The 26093-nt window shown below is 34.9% G+C and overlaps 2 protein-coding genes across 8 annotated transcripts; one reads left to right on the top strand and one right to left on the bottom strand.

Annotated features, from left to right (window-relative positions):
* Positions 1 to 25730, top strand: LOC129578442 (rho GTPase-activating protein 100F). 6 transcript variants are annotated; one of them, XM_055467054.1, is made up of 11 exons: positions 1 to 244; positions 1060 to 1304; positions 3759 to 3986; positions 4051 to 4311; positions 4992 to 5785; positions 9965 to 10424; positions 10511 to 10751; positions 11838 to 11903; positions 12191 to 12375; positions 18860 to 19027; positions 24693 to 24971. In XM_055467054.1, the coding sequence occupies exons 2-11, from the start codon at positions 1221 to 1223 to the stop codon at positions 24969 to 24971; spliced, it is 2766 nt and encodes a 921-aa protein (XP_055323029.1). In that variant the 5' UTR covers positions 1 to 244; positions 1060 to 1220. The 6 variants fall into 6 exon arrangements, with proteins under 6 accessions (XP_055323029.1, XP_055323027.1, XP_055323026.1 ...); XM_055467052.1 differs by having other exon boundaries at positions 1 to 313; XM_055467053.1 differs by having other exon boundaries at positions 32 to 348.
* Positions 5646 to 6755, bottom strand: LOC129578463 (uncharacterized). Of its 2 annotated transcripts, XR_008689102.1 has the most exons (3): positions 6327 to 6753; positions 5949 to 6257; positions 5646 to 5805 (listed from the first exon to the last, which is right to left on the bottom strand). XR_008689102.1 is itself a non-coding variant. In XM_055467125.1 (2 exons), the coding sequence occupies exons 1-2, from the start codon at positions 6607 to 6609 to the stop codon at positions 6094 to 6096; spliced, it is 447 nt and encodes a 148-aa protein (XP_055323100.1). In that variant the 5' UTR covers positions 6610 to 6755; the 3' UTR covers positions 5853 to 6093. The 2 variants fall into 2 exon arrangements, 1 of the variants encoding a protein (XP_055323100.1); XM_055467125.1 differs by lacking the exon at positions 5646 to 5805 and having other exon boundaries at positions 5853 to 6257; positions 6327 to 6755.
* Positions 25731 to 26093: the final 363 nt, after the last annotated feature.

The following is a 26093-nucleotide window of genomic DNA, read 5'->3' as shown; positions in this document are numbered from 1 at the left end:
AGTATGGAACATAGATGTCTGAGCATAAAGCAGTGAAATTTGACTCAGCGCCGAAGTAGTGTGTGAATCCTATTTGTTGTCGTAACTACAATTTACGACGGGTTTATATTCTTGATGATTTACCCCGTTTTGCTATTTTAAATAATTATTATAAGCATAAAGGCAAAATAAACACATTTTGCCAGCTTCGAAATTGTACAGTTTATCCGTATTTGCCAATTTTCCCAGCACCCAGTGGAACCAGGTCGAAAAAATTGTAGTAATCTCGTGACAAGGAAAAAATGTATATTCAGTGTATATTTGTTTATTAGGGGTAAAAGCGAATTTGTGATAAAGAATTTTCTCAAAGTAATAGTCTTTACATTTGATTTAAACATTTTTTTGTCAATTATTTTAAGTTTGCTAATTTCATTCCAGTTCTTGGTATAATACTCCTATAACTGATACAATCATTTTTATTCTTGATTGTTTTCGAAAAAAAAGTTTTGTTGTAAGTGGCAAATTGATGAAGAGAAAATTGCAACAAAATAGGATTTATGTATTTTCAATACCCGTTCTTTGGACATAACATTTCATTCAATTGCACAAAGCTTTATTTTATCGATCCGCTTTGAAAATCGGTTTACGAGAACGAAATGAAACGAAAAATCACATTCAACCGCGTCGTCTACGTAGAGTAGTGGATGGTGTAAGTGTGTAAGTGAGGCTGTGTCGATTTATGTGCGTATGTGCGGTTTTCTAAAGTGGATGTCATTTTTCCTCTAGCACTTTTGCAATTTTTCAGCCAGTTCATTTGCACGTTGCTTGTTTAATAAAAAAATTGTTACATTTGAGATAATTTCAATTATAATGGAGAAAGATGAATGAATATATAGTTGGTGTTAGTGTAAATGGGAAAGTTGAGCTATTCTAATTGCATACAACACTAATTTTTGTATAGCTATTTCGATTTTCAAAACTATTTGTCAATTGAAAAAACTAAGATATAACTTTGCTTCGGTAAAATTCAACATAAATTGTTTGATAACATTTAGATTCTTGCTCTTACTTATCCTACAGAATATAAACAAAGTGTCGAACAGTAGGTTGAGATAAATAAAAATGTGCGAAAATGGGTGGTGTATTAAAAGTTATGTGTGAATCCTAGAGAATAAACAATTGGTCGTTTCGTTTGGACACATCGCTGACAAACGAGACTTTTCTCCAAGATCTCTACACTCATGCAGTGGAGGAAGTTTACAAGACTGAAAACAGCTACTGGAAATTCGCGTACGCGAAGAATGCTTTGCTGTGGCAGAAGAAAAGTGAGCAAAAATAAATATATTTGTTTCTATTATAAATGATATTGCTTCAAAGAATATAAATAAAATATACGTCAAACACTGAATATAATAATATTAGGGTTACATAAAAGATAAAAGAGATTTACTTTGGTTAGTTTTTTTTAAATTGCAATGATATGTAATGAATTATTTGAATTCGAAAACATTTGTTGCAGACATTCAAATTTATCGTTATATTGAGTGAAATTTCAAATCTTGAAGGATCATTGACAACATTACCGGACAAATTGGGAATATTTTTTTCTCTCTAAAACGTACGCACACGTAGGGATAACGTGAAAATTTAGCGACGGCGCACAAAAGACTTATGCATGTTACAATGGTTTCGTTTCGCGTATGTATCGGAGAATAATTCTCTTCGCCATTGAAGAATAGGCGAGGGATAAAATGAAGCATATATATTTGTGTGAAGCGCATGCGTTTCCAAAATATATGAAGCATAGCTCTTTTAGTTGTAGTAAAATTCATTTCTGGCCTACGTCTATAGTCCTTCGCAATGCTAATATTGCTGCCTAGGTTTAATGTATTTTCGTTTTTTGCATTTTTCACTTATTGCCTTTCAAAACCTATGGACATAAAAAACATGTTTTCCGCAAAACAGAAGCTTACCGATATTTTTTTGCGGCGATGCAATGTCACACGAACTGTTTTAACGGAAAATATTTTCTGTTCATGTCCATGAACTTGTGACCAGACAATTTTTTTAAATGTGAAAAATGTGAATATGTTCATTTATTGTCACCGCCAAGCGCTGGTTGAAAAATTTTCCTTTTTGCAGGAAAAATAATTCCAGACGGATTCATTAAAAAAACGATCTTTTGGGTTTAATAATCAAATAATCTGGTTTTTTGATAGCATAGTATATGGATTTCAATCAATTATTTAGGATTGATAAATGTTGGGCGTACTCCGTAATAGTTAATAGATAGGATTAATTATTATTGATCTTTTGTTATTATCCGGGCAACAAAAATGAAACGAAAAATGATTAACATATTTCAGATAAAGCAAAATCGACAGAATATTTACGAAATTTGTTCTGAACATTTTTTGAAAAAATCGAACATTTAAAAAAGTTCAATTTTCTGAAAAAAAAAAAAAATTTGAAATATCCTCGAAAAACATGAAAATGGCGAAATATTTATTTACCGCTAGAATGTATGGAAATAATGAATCTGGGACCATTATACCATAAGTATTGGGTTTTTCTCACAGTTCCATTTATTGTGCGTTCCAGTACATGGGGAAATACTATGTCTGTTCGATTTTTATGAAATTTTTTTTAACCAACCAAATTGAATATTTCTTGGGGGCACTAATTTCAAAATATCTTATTCCACACACTAGACATGTTTCTTTCTAAAAAAAAAAACAATTGCCTGATCACTATTCACAATAATGTTTTTGATTAAAAAAAACTTCTGTACAGCCCGAGAACCTATTGAAAATCTCAAAGGGGATGAAAAAATAATAACTATTTTGATAACAAATTGATTCGAAATGTTTTTAATATCAATATTTGATGAAAGTTTTGAGTGCAAATGTAGTATTTTTTTGAGTCATCGGGGTTTTATTATTATTATTCACTTATTTTCAATATTTTTCGCACCAATAAGGACAAAAATGAAGTTTTATATTAACAATGCAATAGGCAAAAATGTTGCTGTAAATTTCCGTGTCTTTTTCCCCGGGCTAAAATTACTCCTGGGAATATAAATTGGCCTTTGTCATTTATTGAATAAAATGCAAGAGTTCTTACTTTTCATTCTAGAACGATTTATCTTATCGCTAGTATAATAATACTAGTAGTATTGTCCATCCACCAGATGATGAGAGATGATTTTATTCTGTCCAAAAACTTGATAAATATCGATTTACAAACAAAAGTGATCAATAAAATATTTATGAAAGTTCTATGGCATTAGCATAGAATGTATTCACAAAAAATAAAATTAATAATTTATGTTTTCACGATAAAATAATAAAATCCCTTATATCAAAGATCGATTTCACCTGAAATAGAAGTGCTGAGGCATTTTGTTTATTACTTTTTCACAAGACCATGTCGTGTAAGAAAAGTATTGGGATCGCCTCAGATTTTTGGACACATTAAAAATCAGTTTTTTTCGATTTTCGAACTCCGAAAAACGTGAAATCTAGCATTATTTTAGGGTCGTAGAGTATGTTTGTGGTACGCTGTACGCAAAAAATACGGTAGAAAATTTGCTATGTTGGAATGTATAGAAAAGTCAGTATTGCAGAAAAAAAATCTACGTTTGAAACTGTAGAACTGAAATGAATCGTCTAGAAAAGTTCAGCTTACGAATGTATGGCATTTTATTTTTTTCATAAAACGGCGTATACAAAATGTTACATTTGTTAATAATTCGTTTCTTCATCGGTTTTTGCTAACAGGAAAATGGAAGATCAGTTCCTGATCTCACTGCAAGCCCTGGGCGAGCACCATCTGCGCCTATGCCAACCAATCAGAATGCAGCAATTAATCAGAGGCAAATAAGTGTGAAGGAGCCTGTTCTATTGCAAGGTGATTTTCGCAAGGTTTCTGGCATTAGTTCAGAAATTTTTCGCCAAATCGAAGCCGTCGAAAATGATCACGACTCAAGCACGGCTGCAGCGCTTGAGGTAAGCATTATTACTTGATTATTGTCATATGACAAATAATTTGATAAAACTTCTTTATTTTTAGGCGGTTGAACGACGTGGAGAAATGATTGTTAGAGTGTTAGAAGCCAGATGCATTGGTGGTCGGCAAGCGGTGGAATCTGCGCAAAAATTGCTGAGTAAAGGTGATGCAAGACATTCAGTTCAATTGGTAGAAATAGTTAAAAGACCTGGACAAACCTTGGGCTTATATATACGAGAAGGAAATGGTGCCGATCGATCAGATGGCGTTTTTATATCTCGAATAGCTTTAGAGTCAGCCGTATATAATAGCGGATGTCTTCGGGTATGTATTTATTATTCTGTTTGGTGTTAAACATTTAAAAAAAAACTTCAAAATTAAGTTTAACACCCAATATTATATGAGATCTTGATTTAAAAAAACAAAAACAAATACATTTTCAAAGCGAGTCAGTTTAGTTTGACGGAACTAATTTGTCCGTCCGTCCTAAGCATTTGTCCGTTGTCCGTTCTACATTTTCAAATGGACGACCAAAAAGCCGTAGCATATATAATTATAAACACATACTATGCCTGTCATAGTAATAGTGGTAATTTGTAAAATTACCAATAGATGTCGCACAAATCGCAATATCACTTGGAAGAAAGAAAATTTAAAATTTACGCCTGAATACAAACGGAATTCCGGCTAGTATACGCTCTCAGTCGATATTACTCCCAGTAAGTTGCATACCGACCGTTTTTTCTCGTAGATTTCAGACAAATATACGCCTGAAAGTAGATTTTCAGTTGAAGTTTTAGGCAAAATATCGACTGAGAGCGTATACCAGCCGAAATCCCGTCTATAGTCGGACGTAACGTTTAAACTGTGTACTATTGCTTTTGCAAAGTTTTGTTTTGTTACATTCGTAATGTTTTTGAAATCGGGTGCTCATATATAATTTCGTTTGATGATTAAGATAGACAATAATAAATATCTTAAATATAATTTGATCAAAATTATAGGTTGGAGATGAGATTTTAGCTGTTAACTTAGTAGATGTAACGCACATGTCACTAGACGATGTTGTGATAATAATGTCAATTCCAAGACGACTTGTACTTGCAATCCGGCAGCGTCGTGGTGCACGCAGCGGCTCTCCTGGACCCACTCTGTCGAGAAATGAACAAAAACCACCACCGGTTGTAGTGATCAAACGGGAGCTACGCGATGAAGATACAGACGAACTAGATCGAAGTACTCGTTCAAGATCAGCGCGAGAACGTCGAACAGGCGATGGGCGGGAAATGACTGAGTCGAGATCAAGACTTGGTCTCGGACTGAATAACTATAGCCCACAAAGTGAAAACTTAGATTTGTATTACAGCTCACGACAAAATATGATTAATGAACCAAACTGGAGCTATAAGCCCCCTCCACCTCCGTCTGTTATAACAGAACAGCCAAAAAGTCATACATTTGCTCCATCTCATGCATACTATCAAAATGCTGGCACATTGGAAAGTCTAGCGGAAAAAGTGCATGCATTCTATCCAGGTCCAAATCGCCGAATGTCAACTGGCACTGGAATGGGCAGCAGTCAATCGCACATACGATTTCCACGCAGTGGCTCAGATCAACATCTACCTCGAGTTGATTATTCAGACTTCTCATCACTTAACAGACACTCATTGCTGCGATCTAGTTTGAAAGCCGGCATGAATCCACCGGGTGGAACCCTCGGTAGATACGGACGATACGAAACTCAACCATCTACAAGATCCAAATTTGGTCCATCTCCAACGCAAGTCGCTTTGCGGTATGTATACATGTGTTTTCCTGAAATTGAAAAGAGAAAAATAGTAGTTTTCAATTTAAAGAGCATAAAATTCTGTTTCAAATTATGGCATTAATGTAAAGAATCGATTGATATTGACACGTCCCGAAGCAAGAAACTCATTGCAAAATCGAATAATGCTTACCTAAAAACACCCACTAAAGTACTCCTGCGCAGTTAACATCAACCAAATGGGGAGTCAACTTGCTGCTACGCAACTATCCCACATGATCGGGATAGCCATAACTAATGTTACATTTGTTTTTTTTTTTTTGTTTGCGTTGTGCTGATTAGACAGCATGATCAGCTGGCTGCTGTTCGTACTCGAACATTTCTACGTCATTATCCACGATGGCAACAGCAGCAGTGGCAACAATAGCGGCTGCTTCAACAGCTTCGCGCCAATACCTATTGATCGCCTCTGGTATCGGAAGTCCCAGTAATGTCCATAGTCCTGAACAATTAAACAAATGAATCTTCTTAAAAAATCATTCAATCGAAATTGCGCGTCAATTAGTCTTACCTTTCAGTAGAATGTTCTTAGCAGCCACGACGTCACGATGCCAAATCACAGAGCATTCATGGTTTAATTCCCAGTTTTTATAGTAACTTTTTACTTTTGGGAATAAACGCTCGTTTTCTTCCAATGCTTCTCCGTTCATGGCGCGTTGCAACTGTCGGAATATCGATAGATCCGTCTTGCCCAACTTTGGCACAATTTTTGTTGGCAGCAAAGTTTTGGCGTCGGGTACGCAACGGCGAGTGTATTTGGCTGTCGAGTAAGCGCAGATTCCATGTTTCATCATCTTGACTCGGAGCTTTATCTAGTTCAGCCAGTGTAACCCTTTTGGCGATGGCATCACTGGATACAGCTCACGATTTTCTCTGTCTGCGCGCTCCATTTCGACGAAATTTTTGGTCCATCGCGTTTCTTTGGCATTTCGCACCTTTTGACCTGTTTGCCAGTGAAATTGCTTGCTTGACATTACAAAGTTGGTCTGAAAAATAAATAAAAAAACAGGTATAGTTATTGAATTTTGGCACTTAAGCAGTGTTTTTTCCTCTCGATATTTTCTATTAAATACATACAACTTATTCAAATGTATAGAAAACTTATTTCTTTGCCAGTTTCGATGTTGTGTGTTACTGTGGTATTCCAACTTCGCACGCCTGTATCAACGCCCGAAAAGTTTTTGATTGTGCCATCCTTAATCTTCTGAACGATGCGAGATTTTTGGTCGATTTCTTTGTTATCTGTCTTCCTTTTGGCCGAGTACTGGTGTTTATGGAAAAGTCAAACTGCTTTTTGCCACGCACGAATCGTCGAATTTTTTGCATGTAAAGAAGAGGAAAGAATTGTATGGTTCTTTCTACTTACCATTTGTTTCTAAGAGAGTCATGTGAAGAAAAGGTAGGCTTTTGTCATGAATCCAAATTCGTTTTTCGAAAAATTGTGGATGAAATCCAAAATATTTTGGACGGTTTCTTTGCATCATCTCCTACGCCTGAGTTCCATTGGAACACTTTCAGTTTCAAGTACTGGGGTGGAATTCTAAGTCATTCCACCAAAATCGTTCGGAATTATTTTTTTCGTATATAAGCCATATTGGAGTGAAAGAGAGAGATTCCACTATTTTTCAGCATTCCACCGGAATTATTCCGATAACTCAAGGAAGAGTGGAATGTGTGAGAAATAATTCCGGTGGAACGCTGAAAAATAGTGGAATCTCTCTCTTTCACTCCAATATGGTCTTATGTACGAAAAAAATAATTCCGAATGATTTTGGTGGAATGACTTAGAATTCCAGCCCTGGGTGATGTGTTTGTTAGCATGCGTTGTTAAATTGGTGAATACGTTGTCTGCGTATTGATTCGTCAAATGCTTAAGGCCATTGCTGAAATGTTCGTTGTTGGGCCAATCGATACGATGATAGTCGTCAAGACCTTCGACAATTGCTTTGAATTCAGGATCGATGCGTGGCAGCTCTGCTCGTGGTCCTCGTGGCTTTTCTCCTCTTGGTTTATACCTTGACTTCGGTTTTGGTGGCTTATTGTTATGCCATAGCACCTGTTGAAAGCAGAATTTGATCTTTCTTTCTCCACTTTCACCAAAGAATGCGAAATCATTATTCTCGACGCCTATATTCGAAGGCCTTTTGCACCTCAAACAAGAATAGCAATGAGCCCAAGACGCAAATTGAAGTGGCTTGCAAACTCAGATCCGTTATTTTGCTCATCAATGCTTGCTGGAAATGTGGGCGAATGATTGTCTTTAGCGCACATTTGATCACCGTAATTTCGTCCTTCGTTTCTCCCTTCGCTGGTATGGATGGCTTGAAACGATTCGCCATTTTTCTGTTGAAAAAATACACACACATTCGATTTAGTTTAAAAATGAATAATATTGAAATTGTTAATTTTGGTATACACACTGATGCAACACACAAAAGTGACAAAAATCTTCGAATTGATAACAATGGCAGTGATTTTGAGAAGTGATTAACTGTTTCTCTTCATCTCTGAACAAGGGAACCAATTCATAATGGGTATTATACACGCAACAGAATTATGTACTGCAAAATTATTGTGAAATTCATTATTTTTTCCATAAAAAGTAATATTACTGTTCAAATGTTAAACGTTGAATAATTATTAGACTCGTTTAAATATATTTCACGTTAAAAATGGCTTATATTACGTGCTATGAAACAAAAATGAATTTCACAATAAGAATTCTTATTTAGTCTTAAGACATTAAAATGATTAAGTATACGCACACTCAAGTCACTTGAATTCAACAATGTGCCGGATCAAATTGATACAAAACGCACGTGTATCGAAAATAATATGAATTATAAGCGAAATCGTAGGAAAATTAAAACATTGAATTGTAATTCACACTGCTGTAGTTAAAGGTGTCAAACGGATGGACTGTCCGTCTTTTTAGCCCGTCCGTCCGTCCAGGGCTCTTGAAATTTTTTTGTCCGTCCGTCCGTCCGTTCAAAGCCGCTAGAAATTTTCTTGTCCGTCCGTCCGATCAACGCTGAACGGACGGACGGACGGACAAGAAAATTCCTGAGGATCCTGAACGGACGGACGGACGGACGGACAACAAAATTTCTGAGGTTCCTGAACGGACGGACAACAGAATTTCTGGCGGACGGACGGACGGACAAAAAATACAAAAAAAAATTTTTAGTAACTGATTTGTAATCAGCTTCCCATTTGAAACAGCTCAAACCTATTTTCACGTCAAAAATCAATGAAAATTTTTCGACGGACACGGATAAAACTTAATTTTTTGTCCGTCCGTCCATCCGTTCAGGACCATCAGAAATTTCATTTTCCGTCCGTTCAGCGTTGATCGGACGGACGGACGGACAAAATAATTTCTAGCGGCTCTGAACGGACGGGCGGACGGACAATGAAATTTCTGAGGGTCCTTAACGGACGGACGGACAAGGTGCTTGTCCGTTGACACCTTTAGCTGTAGTTTATATTGTAATAAAATGTACGATTGATTTGTTGACTTTAAGTTAAGACATCTATCTCTTATGTCTTATCAGTTGCGCGCAAATCGCGCACATAAAAAAGCAAATTTTATATAGAACTTTTTTTTCTTATCATTTTTCGCGCTTTTTGCGGAACTGATAAGAGATAAGAGATATTTGACTTTACTTCAGCAATGTTATAGAAGACCTCGAGTGCTACAACTTTGCCGAAGACACCAAGTTGTTATCTCTTATCAGTTCCGCGGAAACCGTGGAAAAACGCGAGGATTCGCCAAAAATGAATATACTCGCCTTTAACCATTTTTGAGTCGAAAGAAACTTACTCTTCTCTTTCATAACAAAGTCAGATGAACTTACTCTCCTCTCGATCTAGTCAATAGAATTGATGCTTTACATTAATGCCATAATTTGGATTTTATGCTCTTTAAATTGTAAACTACCAATTTTTATTTAAAGATATGAATGTACATACATAATTACCAATTAGTCAATTTAATTTTGGGCTTGTTTTCAAATATATTTAAATGATATATGTCACTTATGTGTATATATGTGTTGTGACTGTGGTTATTGCACGCGTATCTCTACCCTCGCACCGAATACAATAAATAGAATAAAATAAAATAAAACAAAAAATATATTTTATTAGACGAGCACGACCAACACTTGACTACTCAAGCGATACCGAAGCTACAATTCCTCCCCCACGATCTAGCTATTATTATCGTCCAACAATGAATAGCATACCAAGAGGTGGAGCGGCGACATTGGCAGCTGTGCCTGATTTAGCAAAATTCAATTCACTTCCAAGAGAAAGGCCCGGAGCTCGTCTTGGTCTGCGCCCCCGCTTGACTGAACGATTGGGAGATGAAAGTGATGGAAATATATCAGCTCCAGAACTTCCTGCACAGGTTCGAGATTTACGCAATCGAATGGTGGCTCCAAGCCCGTCAATATTTACATCGGACGAATATAGAGCATGGCTCCGACGTGCACCAAGTAGTTCGGCAATATATGAACAAATGCGAACATCGCGTGATATTCTCAATCAACAGAGGGCACATCGATTCTCTTGCAGTGCAGAGAATATTCACGATGCACTAAAAAACGTGAGTAGGACCTGAAGAAATATTTCAAAAGCTTTCGGTCAAAGCCAAAATAATTTATATTGATTTTTGTAAATGGACATTTACAGACCGAAAGTATTTATAGCAGTCGAACAGGTGGTATAACGAATACATTGGATCGTCATATTGGCGGATCACGTCCAATAACTGCTGCTCCGATACGTTCGCTATCCACACAACATATCGGGAGTGGACTCCCATTACGTTCACCAAGCATTCGTAGGATGAGGCAATTGCTTGAATTAAGTGGCACTCCCGCAAGTCCGGGTAGTGTAATTAGTGGTCATCAAAGTCCAGCTCCAACACCAAGTAATATAGATTTTCGTATTAATGATGAACAACTGCAGTTGCTATATACAGCTGTCACTTTATTAACATATTAATAATTTATTAATTTTTTAATAAAATGAATTTTTTATTAACGTTAATAAAATATAGTGAATTTTATTAACATATTAATAATTATTAGTATGGTAAATTTTCGGTAATTAATATGGTGTAGATTTTATTAAAATGTTAATAAAATGTGGTTATTAATATGTTGTCGATTTTATTAGAATTCTAATAAATTCGACAACATATTGGATTTTATCCGATTTTATCAACGGACGACATCATGTTCACATCAAAGTCTATTCAACACAGCGTTTAGATTAAGAGAATCATTTATCACGACAAAATCTCGATGAAAAATGAGTCTGGAAATATTTTACATGTTTTTTGTATGAAAAATCTTTTCTTCGCAATTTTTTTGAAAAGTTTCATACAAAAAAAATGTCGAATATCTCTAGACTCATTTTACATCGAGATTTTGTCGTCTGGCAAAAAGTGACATGAATTTTGTATGAAACTTTTCAAAAAAATTGCGAAGAAAAGATTTTTCATACAAAAAACATGTAAAATATTTCCAGACTCATTTTTCATCGAGATTTTGTCGTGATAAATGATTCTCTTAATCTAAACGCTGTGTTGAATAGACTTTGATGTGAACATGATGTCGTCCGTTGATAAAATCGGATAAAATCCAATATGTTGTCGATTTTATTAGAATTCTAATAAAATCGGCATATATTAATAACTACATTTTATTAAAATTCTAATGAAAAAATTGTCGATTTTATTAAAATTCTAATAAAATATCGTTATTAACATTTTAATAAAATCTACACCATATTAATAACCGAAAATTCACCATACTAATAATTATTAATTTGTTAATAAAATGCACTATATTTATTAACGTTAATAAATATGGTGTTTCAAAAATTTTATTAATTATTAAAATATGTTGTTTATTAACATATTAATAAAATACCGATTTTTGACAGCTGTATTGCTATATGCATATATTTGAATATATTCAAATATTATAATCTTCAAATTTTAATCTAACAGCACGCTCACATCGTCAAATTGATATCAATCCGGCAGAGTTTTCAAAATACAAGTTAGAAAAACCAGGTAATTTTTTTTAATATATGATCAATCTCGAAATACACACAACGAAATATGGAATATGTAAAGTACTAGCTGATGACACTTATGCGCGAGTTAATTTAAATATATATATTAATAAACGAACGAAAAATGTCACTACTTCCTAGTTACATTAGTCACTAAACGACCTTCAGATGTCAATCGTTTGACGGTTAATCAACATCAGATACTACTTTTTAAATGTCAAATTTGGGTGTGCATCTAAAAAATTCACATATTGAAAATGTTTTTTCTTTCTAATATTTCCGTAGTATTGGATATTGGTGGAGTTTCTGGGATGATTTGGATTCATTTATTGGCTGGTCGCGGTTTGCGTATGACCCCTGAAGGTTCTCAAATGACACCACAAAATACAATTAGAGATTTATATTGTGTGTTGGAATGTGATCGAGTTCACAAAGCAAGAACGGTTGTCCGGTCGGGAGACTTACAATCCGTAAGTTTATTTGTTGTAATTAAATGAACGCTTACAATTACAGAACGACCATCAAAGCAACAAAGTGAGGTTAATGGAGTATAATCGGCCGTCAACCGTCAGCCGTCATAGTGTAACTCCATTCACTTCATTGAAATATTTGAAAGATTACCAAATGTTTGTGATAATATTCGAGTTTCGAAGCACTCTAGTTTCATGCAAAAAGGAAAGATATACATTTCAGAAGCATTGCAAATTTGTAAATAATCTGCCACTGAACGGTTTTGGGTTGACTGACTTTATTAACATTGCGTTTCACTCTGTTGCATAAAAGTTTCTGGAGCACGTATGATTCTTTTTGAAGGTGTTCCGAATGTCCTTGAATTTCTTGCAACGCAGCCAGAAATCAAATATATTTGCGTCGATTCGGCCAACACAATGTCATTGCCATCATATTTCATTCCCTATTTTCATTTTGTAAAAAGAAACTGGACAATGTCGAAGGGAAGAATCGTGCTTTTTGACAGACATCAAAATTGCATAAAGCGATTGCTTAAGCGTAAAATACATTGGTTCTTATGACGACTAAATGTAAAGATTTTTAGAAGAACGAAACTAGTGAATTCATGAACTAACATATAATCACAAAGTATCTATCTAAATTGCATTGAAATGCACCCAAATAACGCCTGAAAGTAGGCGAAATTGTTAGTTTTAATCACTTCAACATGAATAAACATATAAAGCACACACACATTTTTGTGGCGTAAAAAGTCTCAAGCAATCGCTTCTTGCAAAATTGAATGTTTTCTATAATATTATTTCTCTATACCGCCATCGTTGGTGATACTAGTACCTTATCGCACGGTTCTGGTGAAAATTTTATTTATTGTTTGTGGAATTTCATATAAAATCACTTTTTCATTCGAAAACCCAATTTAGAATGAAAAATCACAGTTATTTTGACTTATTGCACGCGACATTTCCTTGAAAATTAGAGTGAAAAATTTGTAATCATCAGGTTTAAAATACGGCACGACCAATTTCAAATGTTTTGTCTTTGTTTGAACAAAATCGAATTGTACCTGAAAAAATCACAGCACAAAATAAACAAAAATCAAATATTTTCCTTCTTGTGTGTCTAATTTGACAAATATTTGAGTAAATATTGAGAAAAACAAGTAAAAATCAACATGTGTTGGAATTTGACATTTTCAAACATTTTTAGAGACACACGACCGGAAATGTGTCTCGAAAATATGTTTTCTTAACTAATTTTGCGAAAAAAGTTTTCGGAACCAACTCCTATACTTTCCCTTAACACTATGTGCACAGAAAAGCAATATTTGAAAATTATCGTGCCGTAATGGTACACACACTCAATATTATAGCGACATCTATTATTAAAATGGCTTGTAGTAAATGCATCTATAGCATTTCCCTGTAGTCGCGATGTTTCCTATTAAATTCCCTTGTAGTACTGACACATTCATGTTTGACACTTGTTAACTACATACCACAGGGGAATTTAATAGGTAACATCGCAACTACAGTGAAATGCTATGAATGTGTTTACTACAAGCTATTTTAATAATAGATGTCGCTATAATATTGAGTGTGCAGAAATTCTGCAATTTGGTGTTGCATGTTCCTGCGGTTTGGTATTGCTGTTACACATTTGTATATAGCAAACGACACAACTAATTTCAAATACTCCATTATATTTTATTTATTTATTTACATTTAACCATTATACAAGGTCCGTCTCAAAAGTTCCCGAACTTGGGATACAGGGCATTTTCTAGCCACCTATGTATCCGGACAGGCTTTCGAAAGATATGTCTTTTATTGACACTTCATCAAAATTTTCTGGCATTTGGACCAATAGAAGCTGAGTTATAGCGTCTGAAGTGACAGTACCTTTCATTCATCGGTCGTCACAAGAATTTTGAAAATTATAGCAAAAATCGTCCAGAGTTGCTATTCCCAGTTCTTGTGGATACATTCTCAAGAGTTTGGAAGCAAATGTTGACAACATTCTGTTGGCAATGTGGTTTTTTTCTTCGATTTTTTTTTGTAAAAATCGTAATTTTTGGAAATTTCTGCTTGTTGTCAATATTGACAGATATTTGGATGTTCCAAAATGGCTTGAATGTGTCATAGACGTTCCACAGACATCAATAAATAATGCTGAAAAGGATTTGCATACTTTGAAGTACGTCTGTTCATGTTCTGTATCTGTTAAAACACAACTATTTTGCAACACATTTAATTTTCCGACCGATGAATAAAAGGTGTCACTTCCGACGCAATAACACCGCTTCCATTGGCCCAAATGTCATAAAATTTGGATGAAGTGTTAATAAAGGACGTATCTTTCCAACGCCTGTCCGCATACATAGGTGGCGCCACTAGGAAATGCCTTGCATCCCAATTCAAGAATTTCCGAACGTTCGTTCGTTTGTTCAAAAAGTTTCCACGAACGATCCCGAACTTGGAACTGTTCGAAACCCAGTTAAAAGTTCGAACGTTCGGAAAATGAACGAACGAATGAACTATTTTCCAATGTTCGAACTTTTTACTTGAATTTTGGACGTTCGAACTTTTTTTCGAAAAAAATATAGACAAATCGTCTTCAAGTTCAAACGTACGAAATTCAAGTAAAAAGTTCGAACAGTGGAAAATAGTTCGTTCGTTCGTTCGTTTATTTTCCGAACGTTCGAACTTTTATTTCGGTATACACACTCTTAAATTCGTGAACTTTATGAAAACAAATAATTTTTGACCTTTCATTATGATATAATAATGCGTCAATCAAGAATTTTGGTCGAAAATAGTAAATTTTGGATAAATAAAAAAAAACTAAAATATATCTTTACAAGTGCATTTATGTAAATTAAGTTACGATATTGAATATGGTTAATGGGAGAAAATAGTCTTCCTGTTAATATTTCCATAGGATTTTGCTTTTTTTCTCTCGAAAAACCATATTTTTACTTCATACAAAAGCATGATTACTGCTCTATTTGAGTAAATCCACCTGTAAAAGATAGTTTAGACTATATACGAACAATTTTGAGCAATTTATATAAAATTCCAATCACGATCATCCAAGGATGAAGATAGTCTCCCGTACATTTGAAACATAATTTTGACGTCTACATTTCCACCATATAGATTTGCATTTGAGACTTCAAGTCTCAATGCAAAAATAGACGGAGAGAGTGGAGACGCCAAAATGATGTAAAAACTATTTTCCTCCTTTTACTATTTTTGACCCAAATTCTTGATTGGCGCATTATTATATCAAAATAAAAGGTTGAAAATTGTTTGTTTTCATAAAATTCACGAATTTTAGATTGTGTATAACTTTTTCATCAAAATGACCTAAGATATTGTATAAAAAACTGAATTTTTCAAGTGTTTCCATAATTTGATTTCTGGTTGTTTATTTTGTGCTTACAATCTTTTTCACTGTCATGTTCAAGAATGTCCTGCATAAGTCGAAATAAATGTGATTTTTTATTCTAAATTTGAATGAAAAAGTGAATTTCTGTAAAATCGACAAACAATAAATAAAATCTTCATCATTCAATATTATTATGTGATAACTTATCACTGATAAGATATTAGTATATAAAATGGTAATAGGTGATATAAAAACATTCAATTTATGACATACAGGTGAGTCTTGATAGTTTCAACCCTCGGTAATGAAACGCCGCGGTAAAGGAAACCGATAGATTCCGTACATTGTAGTCCGTATAGTTTCGACTATGGGCCACTCGTTAATTTCAACTTGCATGTTTTTTCAAGCAAACTATTGTGGTTGTTGTTCAGTTCACAGCTTGCTTATTGACAAATCGTTTCGATCGTTTCTACAATTTTTATTTCGTTTTAAATGTGTTAAAGATGTCCAAAAGAAAGAAAACTCGGTAGTGTCGATGATCTTGAGTATGGATCCAAGTTCGAAGGTGATATGGATTTGAATGAAAATCAATTTGTTGAGATTTTCAATAATCGCAATCAGAAAATTGAAGAGAAATATCGGTGGCCAAATGCAAGAGTCCCATACAAGTTTTCTTCAAATTATACTGCTGAGGAAAATGCATGGATTGTTCGAGCGATGGGAGAGATCGAAAGAGTTTCATGTGTACGATTTGTACGACGTACAAATGAAACGGATTACGTGCAATTAGAAGCAGAAAATGATGGATGCTATTCGGCAGTTGGTCGTTAAGGTGGAGAACAACGACTCAATTTGAAAAAACAGTCCAACTTGGAATCGGATGCTTTCGGATTGGAGTAATAATACATGAACTTCTTCATAATCTTGGATTCTACCATATGCAAAGTGTGTCCGAACGTGATAATTATGTCAAGATCCATTGGGAAAATAATAAACCGAACAAAACGCATAATTTCAAAAGGTATAACACATCATTTTTTGAAGTCTTCAACCTACCCTACGACTTCAGTAGCATAATGCATTACGGGCCGTACGCATTTGCTAGGGATATGGATAGTCCGACTATTACAACAATTATCAACGGCGGGACAGTTGATGACATGGGACAACGGAAAACTATGTCGTCAATCGATATTATACAGCTAAATACGTTCCACCATTGCGAAGCCGCGAAGAAAAATCATGGAATACAACTACATGCACAGATTCTTTCAGTGATGCTTATCACCATTCACTCTATTTTATTGTTCAAAATGTATGAATAGATTCGCTACAATGTTCATGGCTTCTTTTTCTCTTGCCAAAAAAGAGATCAACCGAGGACGGTCGATTTTTCTCACATGGGAGAGTTAACATGTTACGTCTTATCTTAATTAATGTACCGGAACTAATGAACTAATAACATGCAGTTGCATTTCCGAAACTAATTGTACATTTGCAATTTTCATATTTTATTTCTGGAACAAATTACAAAATCAAATTTGCACTTTTAATTAAATATTACTTGACATTCAATTCTTTTTTTTAATTAATCACATTTCATATTTTGTTCAATGATTTGAATAAGAAGCAGTTCAGTTGTATGTTTGAATTTAATAAATGCACATAGTGCAGTTAAAATTATCATCACTGGCTCATTTTGTTTAAATGAACACAACGTTCATTAGCTAGCGCCGTACCGTCCATACAAGCATCTGGATTTTTCTGCGCCCCACCTGGAATTTTCTAAATTTTGTGAATTTTTCACGCAACGACTCTGAATCAAATGCATAAAACGATTGAAATTTATCCAACAAGTACAAAAATGATTCACTGCAATATCAAACAAAGATCATGTTTTATTCGTAATTTTTATCGCAATAATTCTATTGCCACATGGCAATTTTTCCCACGGTTTCCTGCTTCTAGTATAAAAGTAATTTGTGGTATAGCTGTCACATCGTAATACATCGGTACATTGAAAAAAATATGTTAGTTAAATGAACGCATGAGAATATTCTTGACCATCGAAAAAAAGTTCGTTCCGAAATGCCTCATACATTCGTATAGCAACAAAAGAGACTCAAGAAAAAAGTGAGCATAAAAGTGTCCCATGATTATGTGGTATAGGTCCTAGAATACAAATCCGTTGAAATTTCGGCTGATCCATGGATTCTCAGGATTTGGCCAGATTCCAGTGCTTCCTTTTTTATGTGCATCTGTAAACACATTCTACCTATGTTTTTTTATGAAAGAAATTGAATTGCTAGAATCAGGTCGAATCCTGAGAATCCATGGATCAGCCCAAATTCCATCGGATTTGTATTCTAGGCCGTCAAACCAGCCGGGTATTTACACTCCTTTCGGGAGTGACATCACGGTCCGTTTTGCCGATTTCCTTGTGTACATTTGGCCATAGAAGCCAATGCAATACCAGCGGCGCTCCGAGGTTTTCATACAAACTTCCCATGTTGACGGTCGCAATACAGCCGTAAATCGAAAAAAAAGTTTAAATTTTTTTTCGATTTTGATACAGTATATATTGTGCCCAATCCATTGGTGCTATCGCCACATCGAAATTCGCATTCCTTGTTATCAAAATTATCATAAAAAAACCTCAAGTCAAAATGCACAACTAAAACGCCTCATACATTTGTATTGCATAAAAGAGTCCCATGAATAAAGTGAGAATATAATCATGGGACACTTTTATGCTCACTTTTTTCTTGAGTCTCTTTTGTTGCTATGTATGAGGCATTTCGGAACGAACTTTTTTGGTAGGTCAAGAATATTCTCATGCGTTCAAATGTCAATGTCATCGTCATACATAAATGACTTTTGTAAAAAGTAACTTGTAATGTACCTACTAAATAGGCTATGTAATAGAAAGCTTTGAAGTATTATGGAAGTAGTTTTGAATTAATTTGTAGAGTGATTTGCCACTCGCACCTGTATGTCAAAAAACGCGAATTTTGTCCAGGTTCTTTAAAAAAAAACCGTTTGCATCGCTTAATATTGCCGTTAAAAATTAATATGACCTCTCTCTCTGTCGTTAAGGTATTCGATTGGGACGAATCATTTGAATTGGACTTAGTGTCAAATAAACAACTGGATGTTTTAGTCTATTCATGGGATCCACAACATAGGCATAAACTATGCTATCGAGGGGCTGTTTCATTGTCAACCTTACTCAGGCAATCGCCACTTCATCAGCTAGCATTAAAGGTATTGGATTAATTTATATGTTAGAGATCTACCATGAGGTTGCCCTATAGGGTGCAATGAAATTTCCCGCGTACAGCGCCCGAGTACTCCGTAAATGAATCAATGTGAAAAACGACAATCACCAATATATGTTCACAAACATCAAATTGTTTATGCAATTTTTCGTGCGCTTATGCATAATTTATTAGTAGCGCCAAAAGGGTACAGGGTACAACGCTACAACCCTACGACCCTAAAATAACTTTAGATTTCGCGTTTTTCAGAGTTCGAAAATCGAAAAAAACTGATTTTTATTGGATCCCGATACTTTTCTTACACGACATGGTCGTATGGAAAAGTAATTTTTTTTATACAACTGTTTATCGAATCTATGGGCGAGATTGAGATTTGTATGTTTTTTTCGGATTTATATTTTTAAAAAGTCGAGTATGTTTTTCAGTGATTTTGTTTAAAGAAAAAGAGAGCATCAATTGTATTGATTTGCGTTGGTATTGGTTGTCTCCACTGAGTCAGTGCCATCGTGTTATGAATATTTGCTGTTATGCGCGTGCGAAAGATATTCTCTCACTCTCTCCGATGCGTTGCGATTTCGCAATGTTTGTTTGTTGTCGCATTTCTTCCGTGTTATTTTCCATGCGCTATTGTTTCAGTGATATTGTCATTTCACTCTTATACATTGATTTGTATGCTGTGCGCTCATGCTTATGCTACAATAAGCGGAGCTCGATTACGTCCTCTCTCTAATGCTGACATTTATGGACTCCTGAATCAGGGTTGGCATGTAAAAAACTCAAGCATGTAATTTACATTTCGTTTACGTAAATTACATGATGTAAATTACATGAAAATTTCGGAATTCTCTACGTAAATTGTGTAAAAAATGTAAAAAACCAAATTGGATTTTGGATATAATATAAAAAAGTTAGAATTTATTTCAGACTTTCTCGGAAATTTTCATTTCTAATGCAAAAGATTAACATAAACATAACTGATGAATCAAAAATGAATGAAAATTGTGTAGTATGTATCGTTGTCGCAGGTTTGGTTTCATTTCTCGTTTACAATATTCCAATCGTCGATATCGTCGTCTTCATATAATTCATCAATCATCATTCAATCGCAGCGTAAAATAAATGTTGACCAGTTTCTTTGATGTATCAACCGAGAGCCTGTATCTGATGTCATTATGAACATAGCCCCAATGGGAGAAAAGCTGTTCTAGTTGCGCTGTTGATGCAGGGATTTTCAGAAATTTCATCGCAAACGAGCTGTTCAAGAATGTAGTTTTTCACTTCGTTTTGCTGTTCTTGATTCAATTTTTAACTTCGATATACTGGATGCAAATAATTTGCCGTCATCGCAACAATGTTTAACACTTTACTTTCCTCGCAACGATAGTCCAAAAAACTACACAAATCTGGACAACAATTAAATTTAACATTTTTCAACGACATCTGCACTGCAGATTCTGCAGCTGAGATATCGCTTCTTTGACAGTAGTTTGTGAGTTCAGCCACCGGATCGAGCAATCCAAGCAATTTTTTAATTGATGGGACAAAATTTGCATTGAACAAAAGTGCTGAAGCTTTTCCCTTCTTTTGCATACTGTATACATTATCCGTCAAAACCGAAGTAATTGTGGCATCATACCGTTCTTTGGCTATAGCGATCGACTTTTCCACCGCCTCAAATAAATTCTCTCCCGTATGAATTCACATGTTACATGTATATGTTATATAAAAATACCTAGTTTTGTTAATTTAGCAGTTTTTTACATCCAAGAGGTTTTTTACACGTAAAAAACGTAATTTACAGTTTTTTACGTAAATTACATGCGCGACTTAAAAATTGCGTAAATATGCCAACCCAGCTCCTGATACTCTTCGTCGAAAGAACTTAATATTTTTAACCATTTATGCAAACATACTCTACTTTTTCAACTAAAATCAATGTGTTGAATTAAAGGATTGGGAACCGCCAATCGTACAAACGATTAGTTCTATTGATTATAATTATGTTTGCCTAATATTTAAAATTCGAATAAATTAATAATATTCACCAATTTGATATTCGTGAAAATCCATATTGGTGACTGGTGTGTTCCATATCATATCCGCTGCGGATTTCTCGGGCGCTGTATGTATTTTTAGAGCTCGTCCATGAGATCTATAAGAGACTCTGATTTCAAGAAGTGTGTTCATTTTTTATATGATTTTATTTATATATCTCGCTTAAGTTTTCAAAAAATATAACTTGCCAATTAATGCATTACAATAATAATCGCGAATTTTCCAAAAAATTAAGTGGGAATTGGATGTTTATATAATATGACACTTCTTCATCACTTTATTAGTGAGATGTAAAACGATTTAACAAAATCAATGCGCAAAATGTGAGAAAAAACATTCAGTTTGCTAGAAAAATGCTAAAAAGTCATCTTTGTACTTTTTTTCCGAGTATATTTGAATACTAGCCGACACGGTAAGTTTTTTAACAGGGGCACAAAATCAGCTCCCAGGAGAATAGCTTAACGTTACATGAATTTTTATTAAAATCGAAAAATCAAAATTAAAACTAAAATGCTGCTGCGTTCTACTGCATCTCAACCACGTATGTATTGAACCCGTCGAATTGTATTCGGAGCCAACGATCCAGTACAAATATATCGGGAGTGTATCCATTGAACAGCTCAAAAAGACCAGAAATCACGGACAACAATAACAACATTTCCTGTTTCATTTTTACATGCCAATAAAAATATTACCGTATAAGATATTACCGTAAATCGTATAAGATGCATTTTGCAGCCACTGCCGATTTGACGCGTTGCTCTGTTATAAATGAGCCTTCGCCTCTTCGAAAGTAAGATGGTTTAGATCTCCGACGTATGTGGCCTCATCTTCTTCTTGTGCAGCAGCATTCTCCGTTTCAGCATTTGATTCAATGATTGATCGCCAGTTTTTCCGGTATACTTTAACCTTGGGCACCAACTGATTGCTCAGTTGTTTTTCAACTTGTTGTGTTCATTTGGATTTTCTGCTGCATTTCCAACCACCTCATCTGCTTCACGTTTTGGTCGCAATTTCTCACGTTCCGATTTCAAGCCGGCAACAACGGATCAATTGTGTCACAATGATTGGTGGCAATCCAACTGTGGTTCACAATTGCGGCACACTTTGAATCGATGACTTCGTGTGCTTCGTGGAAATCGCTGCAAGCATCTTGCACATGTTTGCGTTGTGTATGGTTTTGCCACGTATCGGACGACACAATTGCCTCGTTTGCCAATGAACTTCACCAATCTGTGAGTTCCCGGAACATGCTTCTTTATGCGAATTGGCGAATCTGGTGAAATCTCTACATAAAGAAAATCATTAGCTTACGATTCGTCAATTGAATGACCATGTTATCATTAGCTCGAGTTGATTGAATGTATTTGTCCATGCGAAACCGAGCATATTGGCGAGTGGCATACACAGCCATACCTTTTTGTAGCGTTCTCAAGCGATGACGAATGTACGACATGTACTGCGAACCTCGCCACTTGGTGTGCTTTCAAATCGTCTTGCTTAATCTTCTTCTGTCAAATGTTTTCCTTTGCGATTTCGAATCGGCTGTTCAGCCTCCCAGTGATAGCGTTTGCTGCTGATTTTGATGTTTTCCAATAGGCGAAACAAACAAAGCATTGTTTAAATAAACAAAATGACTCGAGTGCACACTGCACACTGAACAAACACCACATTATTTTATATTAAATACGCAAAATACAGAATACAAATCATACCTCTTTCCCTGTGGTGATCTTTTGGATTTTTTTAAAATCCCAAATACATAAAAAAATCCCAATTCTAGATTCTGGTTAGTGTTGGCCGTCGAACATTTTCGAACGCTTGTTCGTTCGTTTGACATAATAAAAAAGGATTGTTTCGTTCGTTGGACATTTATTTTCAATTATTATTGATTATTATACTTATTATTACTTGTATTACAAGTCTTGTAACAACACGGTAATAACTTGGCCAAATTGAAGCCGATCCAGAAGTTTTTGACCATCAATTGCATCAACTCTCAAAGGTCTTCAAAACTGCATTTCAACTTTTTAAATCAAACGGCTTGGAAAAAAGTTTTATTTCGTGACGTTTTTACCGTCCATAGGCCGGCCAACTTTGATGTTTAAAATGGACGATATAATTCATTTTTATTGTTCTTTCCACCAATGTATAACATTTGAGACGAAAAGGTATGAAAAATATAGAAAGCAAACAACTTGTAGGTGTACAGACAATTTTGTGAGTCACTACTGTATGTATATATATAACATATATAACACAGTGCAACAATTTTAAAAAAAAAGTCAGACAACCGGGACTTGGCATATCAGAGGTACTACCATAGGTGAAGAAAATCCTAGCTGGGTTTTTCGTCACTCGAGAAATTTTCGAAAAATATAATTTTGATATAAAAATTTATTTTTTTTATTACTTTTTTGAAAAAAGAACGAACAAAATTTTTGTTCGTCTTTTTGAAAAATGTCCTTTTGACAATATTTGTCCGTCCTTCCTGAAAATTTGTCTGCTCGTTCGTCCTTTTCGAGAAAACGGACGAACTATAGCCAACTGAATAAGACTTTTGTTGGTATTTTCCTTTCAATGCTGCGATGGAAATTATTCAATCAGCTATTTTAGATTTAGATGAACTGAATTTTTCTAAGTCCGAAAAATAAAACACTTTTATTTATTATTTTTATTTCACACTTTAATTTTATTCCAATTGTTTTGCGGGAGAAGTTTATTCAAGCAGATCTAAGTAAAACTGAACAAATTACATAGGATGCACCGGTTATTTATAGTGCAAATCCGATGACAGAGATAGCAACAATAACATTAAGAAGCTAACACCCTTCTCGCTCACCCTTATAATTGTTTACGGAAATGCAGCGAGAGTGGTTTCCGATGAAACCTGTTGTCTATCTAACACGTGTAAAACTATGGCTCACGACATGGTCTGACGTGAAAGAGATACGGCGGGTCCACAAGAGCAATGCTGCAAAGCATGCATCAATGCATACTCACCCCCTCAATTCGCGAGCGATATTATGCCTCGTTTACATAACCACCCTTCCGTTCACGTGAAACGCTGAATATACAGACTCCTCACGAGCGTCGCGCGAGAAAGAGACGATATATATGGTGACCAAACCAACGCGACACCCGCACCGCTCTAACACATCAGCCAAATACGAAAAGACGCTAAATGTTCAATGTTGTGGATGGGCGCATTTGCATTACCCTTTACAATAAATTAAGGAAATGCAAAGCCGATTTCACTACAGAACCAAATCTTTTTGTTCGTCTTCCTTCCGAAGAAGGACGAACCAATTTTTTTGTCGTTCTCGTTCAGAAAACGGACAGGAGAGCAATAGGCATTCGGACTGGACCCAACTCGATTTTAATTGATTGAACGTCAAAAAACCAATCACAATAATTTATGACTATTGTCAAATTTCGTTTCGTTTAAAGATGTAATAGCAACATTTACTGAAGAAAAACGAGACGTAGAAATATTCAAAAAAACCAAAAAAGTAAAAACTGTTTTTGATATCAGGGTCTCATATATTGATTGATACACGTTAAAAAATACTGATAAAACTTATTTCGAATATTAGGTGGAGCCAAGGGGCACAATTTATTTACGTTTGAGATACACAGATCCACATACACTATATCGTAGGAGAGGTTTACCAAGCCTGCGTGCTGGATATCCACAGCTTTTTGGCGCTGACCTTGAAGCAGTAGTGACCAGAGAGGCAAAAATGATTCCAGGTCAAGCTCCTGTTCCAATTGTTCTTCGTCGGTGCGTTGAGGAAATTGAGCGGCGAGGGCTTGATATAATTGGCTTATATCGCCTTTGTGGATCAGCCACCAAAAAAAGATTATTAAGGTAAATTTGTTTAAGATTTTTTTAATTGAAAGATATGAAAATAATAACAATTGAAATGAAGCTATGAAAAAATTTTCACAATGGGGGTCTAGAACTGTGTAAATGGATGTCGGAAAAAATTTGAAGATCCAAAAAGGTCCTCACTTTTGAAATTCAATCATATGTATTGTAAACCGAGTTTTGCGGCCAAATGGGGGGTCAAAATTTGAAAATGTCCTCTGAGAAAAGAAGGGCGTTGACCTCAGACCCGTGCATTGATTTTCTAACATTATTCGTGCATTGGGTGCCTGACTGCCCATGATGCATTTTAAATGGAAATGTCAGTTTTTTCTTCATTTTTTATTTTTAAATCTCTTATGCATACAACCACTTTTACACTTTGATTTTTTTCATCTTAATAACGTTATTAAGATTCAGCATAATAATAACATAATATGTTATGCGTTATATCGGATGTTAGCTCAATAAATCCTAAGATTCGGTTGTAACAATATTTTATTAAGATGCAATCTTAATAACGCTTTTTTCGTGCATTTTTAGCACTGCATGGAATATAGGCTACTGTAGTGATTTTTTTTTTACGAGAAATTTTTAAGAATCTTCAGGCCATTTTTTTGGACCGTAAACTAATTCATTTTAATATCCATATTTTTTATTTCAAATGGAGCAATTACGCCTAATTGCAAAAATGAAATAATATCATGTAAACGTAATTCAATTATGGAATAACTCAAAAAAAAAATTTGAAACTTTTTTCGTTGCCAATGTGAAATAATGTATGATGACCGGCGGCGTGCAAAGGAAATTTGCCGCCCGAAGCAAATTGCCGCCCCAAAATCAAAATGCCGCCCCAACATCAAAATTTGAAGAGCAAAAGAAAAGGTCATCACTTTTAAAAATCAATTCTATCTAGTGTAAACTCCAATTTTGCAAAGAAGCCGCCCAAAGTCTAAATTTGAAGAACAAAAAAAAATAAGGTCATCACTTTTAAATAGGGTTTACAAACGTTTCGACAAATACCGCAAACGGTGTTATAAAAACGTTATTTTTCTCTAGTGTTTTTTTGACAGTCCAAAATACCGCAGAAATAACGAAAAAAACGTTTCTGGGCGTTATATAACGGCTC

This window comes from Sitodiplosis mosellana, unplaced genomic scaffold (genome assembly GCF_009176505.1).
Source record: "Sitodiplosis mosellana isolate CC-2019 unplaced genomic scaffold, AAFC_SMos_1.0 Smas_scaffold_6226, whole genome shotgun sequence".
NCBI lineage: Eukaryota > Metazoa > Arthropoda > Insecta > Diptera > Cecidomyiidae > Sitodiplosis > Sitodiplosis mosellana.
Note: the sequence above shows the minus strand (reverse complement) of the source record. Positions and strands in the feature narration are given on the sequence as shown.

Bases quoted from the DNA above. Each gene is read 5' to 3' on its own strand.
- LOC129578442 (XM_055467051.1), top strand. From the start codon at position 1,221: ATGCAGTGGAGGAAGTTTACAAGACTGAAAACAGCTACTGGAAATTCG. The intron at 10,425-10,510 runs GTGAGTAGGACC...GGACATTTACAG, and splicing joins TTCACGATGCACTAAAAAAC to ACCGAAAGTATTTATAGCAG. The intron at 11,904-12,190 runs GTAATTTTTTTT...ATATTTCCGTAG, and splicing joins ATACAAGTTAGAAAAACCAG to TATTGGATATTGGTGGAGTT.
- LOC129578463 (XM_055467125.1), bottom strand. From the start codon at position 6,609: ATGATGAAACATGGAATCTGCGCTTACTCGACAGCCAAATACACTCGC. The intron at 6,258-6,326 runs GTAAGACTAATT...TTAATTGTTCAG, and splicing joins TAAGAACATTCTACTGAAAG to GACTATGGACATTACTGGGA.